This window comes from Anser cygnoides, chromosome 25 (genome assembly GCF_040182565.1).
Source record: "Anser cygnoides isolate HZ-2024a breed goose chromosome 25, Taihu_goose_T2T_genome, whole genome shotgun sequence".
NCBI classification, from domain to species: Eukaryota; Metazoa; Chordata; class Aves; order Anseriformes; family Anatidae; genus Anser; species Anser cygnoides.
This window is the reverse complement of record NC_089897.1, coordinates 6,926,540-6,936,959: the sequence shown is the minus strand read 5'-3', so window position 1 is coordinate 6,936,959 and position 10,420 is coordinate 6,926,540. Positions and strand designations below refer to the sequence as shown.

At 36.6% G+C, this 10,420-nt stretch overlaps 1 protein-coding gene across 11 annotated transcripts in view; it reads right to left on the bottom strand.

The window, feature by feature from the left end:
• Positions 1-865: 865 nt before the first annotated feature.
• The window catches only part of SYCP1 (synaptonemal complex protein 1), a 34,091-nt gene continuing 24,536 nt past the window's right edge, over positions 866-10,420 (bottom strand). For 7 of the 11 annotated variants that reach the window (XM_048071139.2, XM_048071140.2, XM_048071147.2 and 4 more), the window contains 8 exons: positions 7,884-8,000; positions 7,141-7,251; positions 6,278-6,370; positions 5,282-5,356; positions 2,790-2,966; positions 2,187-2,324; positions 1,745-1,831; positions 866-1,658 (listed from right to left, as the gene is read on the bottom strand). In XM_048071139.2, coding sequence (XP_047927096.1) covers positions 1,515-1,658; positions 1,745-1,831; positions 2,187-2,324; positions 2,790-2,966; positions 5,282-5,356; positions 6,278-6,370; positions 7,141-7,251; positions 7,884-8,000 — 942 coding nt within the window. In that variant the 3' untranslated portion in view covers positions 866-1,514. Of the gene's footprint in view, positions 1,659-1,744; positions 1,832-2,160; positions 2,325-2,789; positions 2,967-5,281; positions 5,357-6,277; positions 6,371-7,140; positions 7,252-7,883; positions 8,001-10,420 lie in introns of all 11 variants that reach the window. The other 4 variants (XR_007165904.2, XM_048071143.2, XM_048071141.2 and 1 more) reach the window with 4 other exon arrangements.

Below are 10,420 nucleotides of genomic sequence, written 5' to 3'. Positions count from 1 at the left end.
ATTTAGATCTTGTATAAAACACCAACCCCTATTAAAATAAATGACACGTGGCACATACATGTTGTGTTTCCTTGCGTACATTTTCTTTTTCCTGCTAAGTAGGTAAAGAGAGATTAGTGAGTGACATCCCCAACTGAATTGAAGAATAACTGACTTTCAATGACATTCTATGTACATGATAAATAATGTACATGTGAGAGGCTTAAAGGGATTATTTTACACTACTTCTTGTAAAATAATCTTTTTTGAAAAGAACAGACATCTGAAACTTGTGTTTTATAAGCAACTGTTCTTTGTTTGGTCTAATTTACACTGTTCAAGTAGATACATCATAAAATCAGTATTCTGCAAATGTATGAAATACATTTCCAGCAGGAAACGTCATTCTAGTTTCTCAGAAAATCTTCTTGCACAGCACATTCAATTTCCAAACATGGAGGGAAAAAACAGTACATTGTTTCAGATCTTTGGAAAATACTTATCAGTAAATAATTTAATATGAATTGAATACATAAAAAATATTATGAATATCACTGCTCAACAGGTAAGTCAGAAGGAACCTGAAATACTAGCCGATACATAAAACTGCTGCACAAAACTAATGGAATACATGTTTTGCTACCAACTTCAGATGAATCCAGGATTTTTATTTTTCTTACTATTTTTAAGATGTACCTGCAGTTTTCTTGTTATCCTTAGGCTCTGAAGCAGGTTTTTGTTGTTGTGGAACCAAGATTAATTAAAGATTAATGCAGAAATATATGTTACTCTATTCTTATGCTTACATGACAGAAGCTGTTAGATCTTAGGAAAGCTGTCTGGTGATTTATATACGTGTTCTAATAAATAAAGCAACAACATATGGTTCCACAGTTTATGCTTCAAATTAACAATTTAATGACATCTTACTACTGTGTTTACAATCTTAAAATGTGTGTACATATTTTGTTCCTAATGAAGCTGAAATCTTATACCTACGTAATACTATTGAAAATCCATAATACTATTGAAAATCCAATTTTAAAAGTTCCAAAACTGTTCTAACATACCAAAGTAGTAGCTATTGCAAACAAAACAGTCTAAAAAGACAGTTCTGACATTTACAATGAAAGAAAAAGACAGTTTCACATTAAAATGCATGCATTTTAGCAGCTTCAGCGTTTCATTTACTAAATAATATCCTTTTGTTAATCATACGTTGAGAAAAACAGCAAATTTTACATAACAGAACTGAAGTTTGTTACAGCCAGTACTTCTAATGCCAGATTTATTTTTTTTGAAACAGCTTTCTTCATATTTGGACTAATTTCAAAAAAGACTTTTTATAGTATAGTGAATGAAATGTTTAAAATGCTCAACAGATTGCAGTAGTTCTATGTCTATAAGGTTTATCTAATGCAGTATTAAACATACTGAACAAAACAGAAAAATGCAACAACGTACTAACTCTCAAAGAATAATAACACTGTGGTTGCACTAATCAAATAATGCTGGGCACTAGTCATTTTTTTATTTTAAGTAAAGAGTTTTTCAGCTTCTTTAATTTTTCTTTTCCTGTCCATTTTGGAAACTGCAGTCCATCCAGCCTCTCTCATTTTTCTCACAGTTGTAAGTTTCAGTGCAGAGCCTGGAGCTTTCAGGTTTGATGTAGTCGGTTTCTAAGAAGAAAAAATAAAGCCATCCATTAGTTTCTAAAACAAATTTGATCTACTGTTCATTTTGATGTGAAGAAAAGGTAACATACCTTTTTTGGTGTCATGGCATATAATTGTGAAGCTTGTGGATAATCTTTGTATAATTTTTTAAACATTTCTTCCTCTGAAACTATGCTCTTAAATTAAAAATAAAAGTTAATTATATTATATTCAGAAATCTCTTTTCTTTCCCCTTAGGAATACTGCAGTATGAAAAAGAAAGTTAAGATATCACTATGAAACCTCAACAGTTCCAATAAAAACAATGTAAAAATTCATTATAAAACTGAATATATATTTTTATATTGCAGTATTCTGTCATAAAGTTACTAATTATGTACATACAAATACATTTCCAGAAAGAACCAATTATATAAGAAATCACTCATAAATAGATTTGTATACAGAAGCCCACATGCCTTATTTACATTCTTAGATACGTTAGTGTGCATAAAGAATTATTAACCATGCTATTTGTTCTCAGATTTTTACCAGGAGGTCACTATGTTCAGAGCTGTCTGACTGAGCATCCAGCTGCAGAAGCACTTTTTGCTTTTTCCTCTGTTCTGAAAGCAGATTTGTGCTTTCACTTTGCATTTTATGTACTGGGGGAGTCTTTACAATATATGTCTGCAAAAGAAAAAGATGGCATTTAAAATTACATTTTCAATGGTAATTATGGAATCAAAAACTAAACAGACAGAATATCCAGGCAGACAACAGAGAGATACTGTTTAACAATTATCTTTCCATTCAAAGCATGAAACAAAGATCCAAACAAATCAATTAAAAAAAAAGTTCTTCCGTGGAAGAACTGAGTTTTATGGCACACTATATCTAATCTCTTTAAGCTCATCTAAAGAAATTCATTTGTTATTTTGAACTGTAGTCACTATGTACATACTATAGCCAACATTTATGAAAATGCAAACAAACAAGCTTGCAGGAAAAAGTTTTCAGAAAGACACTGATAATGAGTGACATCAAGAATAAGATTGTTTTTACTTAAATAGATTTTTTTTAGTAGAAGTTAAATAGAGAAATAAATAGTAGGAAAAATAAAACAAGAACAATTCACTATCATGAGTTACAAACCTTTAATAATCGACTACCCATGGGACTTTTTGCAGGTGCTGGAGGAGATGTTTTTTTACTTTCCGTCATGTTGACTTTTACAGGAATATTTTGAGGCAATATTTTTTTTACATTAATAGATGTACAGTCCAGATCTAAATGAGGTTTAGGTATCTCAGTAAAATGAGTCTGTGTTTTCTAAAATTAAAAAAGGTTTAAATTAAAAGCATTTCAATGTCTTTTGGCCAGCGTGTATTATTTATCATAGAACTTAATCTAGATTGCTTATGTACATATTACCAATTTTTAAAATTATTTAACGATAACATTAAAACTACTTTGTGCTTCTTTTCATTTTCAGGAACCATATTTTGGAGGGTTTCTTTCGCAAAATTCTCCAAAAGAGAGTTGTGGGATAGGTAGTAAATGTTTTATTTTCTAGTTATTATTTCACTCAGGTAAACAGAAACATTTTTGTTTATTGAGGTTAGTGTTCCTTCACTGACTTTTTAATTCTATTTCGCATTTCTCTTGCTAGCTGAAGAATACTATATAGCAGTCACAAAATCACAGAGTCACAGAATAGTTAAGGTTGGAATGGACCCAGAGATCCTCTGGTTTAACATCCCTGCGCACAGCAGTGTACTAGAGTAGGTTGCTCACAACAGTGTCCAGCTGGGTTTTGAGCATCTCCAAGACTCCACAGCCTCCCTGGGCAACCTGCTCCTATATTCTATTACTGTTACAGTAAAAGTTTTTTTTCTTGGGTTTGAATGGAATTTTTTGTACTTCATTTTGTTTCTATTGTTTCTTGTCCTTTCAATAGATACCACTGAGAAACATCTGGCTCCATGTTCTTTGCCTCCTCCCCCACCCCCAGGTACTTACACACACTGATAATATGCCCCTGAAATTTGTCTTCTTGAAGCTAAACAATCCCAACTCTCTCAGTCCTTTTTTCTACGTCAGATGCTGCGATCTGTTAATCATCTTCATGGCCTTTTGCTGGACTTGCTTTAGTACGTCCATATCTTTCTTGTACTGGACAGCCCACAACTGGAAATAGTGCTTTAAATGTGGTCTCACCGGTGCTGAATATAGTAAAAAGATCACCTCCCTTGACCTTTCTTTACCACAAGGGCACATCCTGTCTCATGTTCAACCTGTCCACCAGAACCCCAAGGCTTTTCCTGCAAAGCTGCTTTCCAGTTGGTCAGCCCCCAGCCTGTACTGGTTCTAAGAGTTATTGTATCCTTCGTGCAGGATTTCATATTTCCCTTTGTTAAAAACTTCATCAGATTCCTGTTCAGCCATTTATCCAGATCCCTCTGAAATCATCCGCTCTATCAAACCTCCCAGTTTTGCATCATCTGCAAACTAACTGGGGATAAATTCTGTCCCATCACCTACGTCATTAATGAAGGTATTAAGCAGTATTGGACCCAGTATCAACCCCTATGGTACATCATTAGTGACTGGCCTCCAGTTGGACTTTGTACCATACTGATCGTAGTCCCTTGAGCCCAGCAGTTAACCCAGTTTTCAGTCTACCTTACTGTCCACTTATCCAGCCTAAACTTTATCATTTTGCCTGTGGAGATGTTGTGGGAGACAGTGCCAAAGCCTTACTAAGCTTGAGATAAAGAACTCCCAGTGTTCTCATCTTCCTAGCCAGTCATCTCACCACAGAAGGCAATCAGGTCGGTTAAGCAAGATTCCCCCTTCACATAAATCCATACTGACTACTCCCAATCACCTTGTCCTTCATATGTTTGGAAATAGTTTCCAGGATTATTTGTTCAATCACCTTCCCAGGGATTGAGGTAGGGTTGACCAGCCTATAGTTCACCAGATCCTCTGTCTTGCCCTTCTTGAAGATAAGAATGAAATTTGTTTTTTTTCATCTCCTCAGGACCCACCCCTAGTCACCATGACATTTCAAAGATAATTGAGAGTGGCCATTACAAAATGATACTGGCCAGCTCCCTCAGCACCTAGGGGTGTATCCCACCAGGTCCCATGGACTTACATTTGGCTAGTTTGTTTAAAGATTCCCTAATCTGATCCTCCTCCACCAAGGGTAAGTCTACCTTGTTCCTGATTTTCCAGGTCCCACTGAGTACCATAGCCTTTTTCCATGTCGTTTGTTACCAGAATTCCTGCCACATTCAGCAGCAGGTCCTGTAGAAGCCTTTCTTGCTGCCCTTCATGTCTATTGTCAGTTTTATATCAAGATTGGCCTTGGCTTTCTTAGCATTATCCCTGCAAGCATTAACAGGTCTTCTTGTGGTTTTAATCTCTCCTTGCTCCCCTCACACTTACCTACTCAGGAGTAATGTAAAACATTCACTACCACCAGAAATTATACATAATGACTTCAGGGAGCATCAAGTTCTCATTTCAAGACAGTAAGACCTAGAATCAGAAACTCATTTCACAGTTATCACTGTTATAGTGCGTATGACCAGGCCAAACATGTCACCCACACTGCTACCTTAAATATATAAATATACCTTCTCTTCAATTTCTACTTTAAGCTGCTCCTTAAGGGATGACAGTTCACTTTTCAAACATGACAGTTCGCTTTCCTAAAACCAATTAGAAGAAACCAATGGAAAGGGTTAGCTATGCTTAATCTGGAAAAAAGAAAATCGTCCAAATGAGACATTATTTCATATTCATTATAAACAAAAGAAAATTCCATTTGTTCAATAGAGCTAATTTAACCATAAAGTTACTATGCTGAGTGACATTTACAATTCACTTTTAGAGATAACTCAATCACTAAAATAACACATGATCAAAGAAGTTGATTTTTCATCATATAAAAATAAATTCAAAAGAATAAAAAAAATATTGGCTTGATGTGTCACACCTTCTATAAAAAAAGTCTAATAAAACCACGCTGTAAAGAATTATTCTGTGAAGGTAAACGTTAGAAAAATACTACATTTTAAATAGCTGTTATAAAACTACACTTTCATAAAAGTCTTGAGGGGTTGTTGACTCTCGGAACATTTCTCAAAGCTAAGGCTCCCAGAAAGGAAAAAAAAAAAAAAAGTGATACAACTCTAGAGTTGAAGTTTTGTTTCTTTTAAAAAGAGCTGAAGTACTACTAAGAGTTACTTGGCCACAACTGTTCAAAGCAAGAACTAAAAATACTTGTCAGAAGGGGATAAAAAAATCAAAGTGTTTAATGCTAAAATTTTGTAAGCAGACAGTGATGTTAGAACATAATGCACTATTAGAAAAAGTAGACAGAGAAGCACAGCTACTTTAAGTAAGCTCTAGAAAATTAGTATTTTAATGTACATATTGAAATCTGTAAGAAAATATAGTACACATAAATTGGTGAGTTGTTCCTTATTGTTCAGTCACACTAAATCAGATACTTAAAAAACAAGGAGCAATAAATAGGAAAAAATCTAATATTACATTTATAATTATATTCCCCTTTTAGGACAGCAACCCCTCCGTTTAGTTATTCAGTGCTCAAGAGTATGCCTTACCAAAGTTCTTTTCAATGACAACTGCTCTTGCTCTTTTATCTTACATAGTTTTAACTCTGTATCTTTTTCTTCAACCATTTTATCATATTCATGCTGTGTTAAAAATAAAAAAAAAAGTTATTTGACTAAATGTTACAATTATAGATCTATCTAGTCTTAAGACATTACTCATTTTTTTGAAATAAAGCTCTTCTGGAGCTTCAGAAAGCACTATGAACAAACATGGACACTTCTGCAGAAACTGTACAACAGACAATACACAAGCAGTGTTATTTTGTGGGGCAATAGTGTTTTATTTCTAGGCAGCATTATGCACGTTATCTGCTAATTCTACTGCAAAACACAGTAGAAAATGACAAAAATAAGTTATACTGCTGAAGTTCACTAAAGAATCTCCTCATAAAAAGAGGCCCAAATTGATATTGAAAAACATTACATTAGGACAGTATCAAATGAAGTCAGAATATTAAAAAAAAAACCTGCAAAGCACAAAAACCTACGTGCTCCTTTTTTTCAGTCTCCAAATATGATACTATGAAAAAAAATGCAGCCTACAAGACATCTTCAAAAGGCCAGTGCCACCACCACGTCTTACCTTAAAAATTACTGGGAATTCTAAGGTGCTACTAGTTCACATCATGTTAAGATTCCCAAAAATTTATATAAATTGAATTTATCTGCCAGTAAACATGCTTTCAAAATATGAAGGTGAATTTACTTTTAGATGATGAAAAGTCAAGTGTGTTAAACCTCATCATCCTAGACTCAGGTCTTTATTACCAAGTTTCACTTTCTAATTTGTAAATTCTGGTTTTGAAAGGTTTTTATTTATCATAGTATCTATCACACATTAGAAATCTTACTTTGTGCTTTTCCATAAGTGCCATCATTTCAGTTATCTTGTGTTGACATCGGATGTCCATTTCTCTCTGTGTTATTGTTGCTTCATCAGCAAGTAACTTCATCTTTTCTACCTGTTAGTATCAACTTTCTTTTAATTCATGAACAACTAAGAATAACATATTAAAAAAATCTTAGTTACATTTCTTCCCACCTCTGTGTGTACAATCTATATAGTCTCATTTAGTGTTGTCTTCATTTGCTTTCAAGATCCTTTTCAAATCCTGCATCTTTTATACACTTCGTTAAAATGGGCAACTAAAATCTAGATTAAAAGTACCTCCATTCTTCCAAGGCAGATAAGTGCCATTTTGAACCAGAAGGCCATTTCAAGCACTCCGCCCTTTTGATATTATCATCAAGAAAGTGTGGGCAGGAAAACACTAATACGAGAAAAGTTATAATTTTTTTTTTCTTATTCTGTACTTATACCAAGAATAGAATTTCTAGGGACAATATCCTGACAAAAGATTTTTTATTTAGGTTCTTATTTTTAAAGACACATACAAATGCTTCAACCTAAAGAATCTATTATTCTAAAGCTTTGCTCACAGGCATACACAAGAAGTTCCATTTATGTTTACAAGACTGCGATGTAAGTGCAAGGAATCTCGCTGGTATAGCTTCATAAAATATAACAAGAATTGATAAATTATCTTACATCAAAAACTAACTAAAAGTTGCAGTAAAAATTAACAACTCTCACCTCTTCAAGCAATTTATTTTCAGTTACTCTTTTTGCTTCAATTTCTCTTTTATACATGTCAACTGTTTCCTTATGTTGATTTTTCATATTTTCCATCTCTAGCTGTAGTTTATTCACCTTTTGAGAATGGAGAATTATTGCTGTTACTTGTTCAAAAATAAATATGTCAATGACTTTATTTTTCATCTTATTTTCAAGTTGAGCCACTCTGTACTCTTCAGGTATGTGACTGTACTGTTTCCTATTTAATGTTCGTTTTTTTTATCATAGAGTTGAACTTTGGTCTGAAGGTAGTTAGAAACTACAGCAACACCAGAAAAGGGAAGGCAGCCCATAATAGCAGTTCTGTGCATCACTGTCAATAAAGCAGTCCTAAAACTAGAGCAAGTGAATCACAAAGAATCATTAAGATATAAAGGAATAACCCGTTAATGATCTGACAGTATTCTGCCTTTTGTACAAAGAGCCCTTTAGTATTGCTGGCATGGAATGCAAGGTAAGAAAATGAAGCATAATTAATAGTCTCCTAAGATCTGGGAGTAGGACTGTATTATGTTTATGATTAAATCTTTCAAATTGTGAAATGAAGAAACAGATTATTTATAAATAATTTATTTTCAGAATTTTATTTAATTCTAAAAAAGGAGAAACTCCTTTTAGCTGCTGATATTAATAAGAATTTGGTATGAAAAAAATAGGAAAAGCCTGTTCCTGAGCAGCCACTCTAAATGCTGTGTATTCTTAAAAAATATTGAGATGGAGATTTTATTTCCTGCCTTGCAAATCCATTTAAGATTTTAACATTTTTATGATGTGTTTTCCTACCAAGTATTTATTTTGATTAGTTCGTCCTTTAAGTTTCTCATGAGAATACCCTCAAACAGTCCCCATCTTTCCTGAAGTACCCAAAAGTGGACACAATATTCTAATATTCAAATAAAGGACTTACCATAGTGTTAGTGTTGGGGAGAATCGAATGGATGTTCTATTAATGTTTCTCAGGTGATGGATCATACGGTATAATTAAATATTATTAAATGTACTTACATTATCAAGTAATCTATGTATACTGGAAACCTAGGGAGTACACTGAACATTTAAAGGAATCGTTGAAGGGGAACCCTGGGAGGGAATAGGTACAACCTGACCTTGGATAAGGGCCTGGAGATGATGAAATGAGTTGAAGCAGAACCAAGGAGCGGAGGGAGCATGCGTCGAGTGAGAAAGGTGAAAGAGTTCAGCGGAGAGGAAGACTCCTTACTTCATCTGGACGACCACCTGGACGACCACCAGAGTGCGCCACGCATGTGCAAAGGGGAGGGGAGCTAATTAGAATGAAAAGCGAGGCTGATGTTGCAACCTGTAATGAATATGTATACCTGACGCAATGTTGTATGTATAAATAACGGCTGGGAAGTAACGGGACTTGAAGCCAGATTTGGGCACCTGCCCCGGCTTCCAGCGCTGAATAAAGCACCTTCATATAATCACTTGGTGGTTATGTGGTTGCTACGCTAACATTTTGGCGACCCAGATGGGACAGCGTGGGCACTGCTGAGGCGGATCGTGTCTCGGTTTCGCTCCAGCCGGCACCGAGGGATTCTCGGGGAGCAGTCGACCACGACCGACCTCCGCTGCTCACGACGTACCACTGGAGTGGTAAGCAAAGGTGCTTTCAACTTTGGGTATTCGGTACCGATTTGGTTGGGAAAGCCTGCCGGTCAGACGCGGCGAAAGCCACGCTCGGTTGGGCAGGGAGCTCCCGGGGTAAGCCTAGGCGCCGTCCGTTAGACAGAGCGAAAGCTCTGCAGGTTCGGCATTGGTAACTGTATTGGTTTGTGCTGAAGGGTCAGCACCAGGTATTATTGGTATGTAGAAAGCGTGCTGCTGCTGCTCCGGCAGCTTTTGCGAAAGCACGCTGCTGCTCCGGCAGCTTTTGCGAAAGCACACTGCTGCTCCAGCAGCTTTCGGGAGAGTGTGTTGTTGCTCCGGCAGCTTTCGGGAGAGTGTGTTGCTCCAGCAGCTTTCGGGAGAGTGTGTTGCTCCAGCAGCTTTCGGGAGAGTGTGTTGCTCCAGCAGCTTTCGGGAGAGTGTGTTGCTGCAGCTTTCGGGAGAGTGTGTTGCTCCAGCAGCTTTCGGGAGAGTGTGTTGCTCCAGCAGCTTTCGGGAGAGTGTGTTGTTGCTCCGGCAGCTTTCGGGAGAGTGTGTTGCTCCAGCAGCTTTCGGGAGAGTGTGTTGTTGCTCCGGCAGCTTTCGGGAGAGTGTGTTGCTCCAGCAGCTTTCGGGAGAGTGTGTTGCTCCAGCAGCTTTCGGGAGAGTGTGTTGCTCCAGCAGCTTTCGGGAGAGTGTGTTGTTGCTCCGGCAGCTTTCGGGAGAGTGTGTTGCTCCAGCAGCTTTCGGGAGAGTGTGTTGCTGCTCCGGCAGCTTTCGGGAGAGTGTGTTGCTGCTCCGGCAGCTTTCGGGAGAGTGTGTTGCTGCTCCGGCAGCTTTCGGGAGAGTGTGTTGCTGCTCCGGCAGCTTTCGGGGGAGTGTGTTGC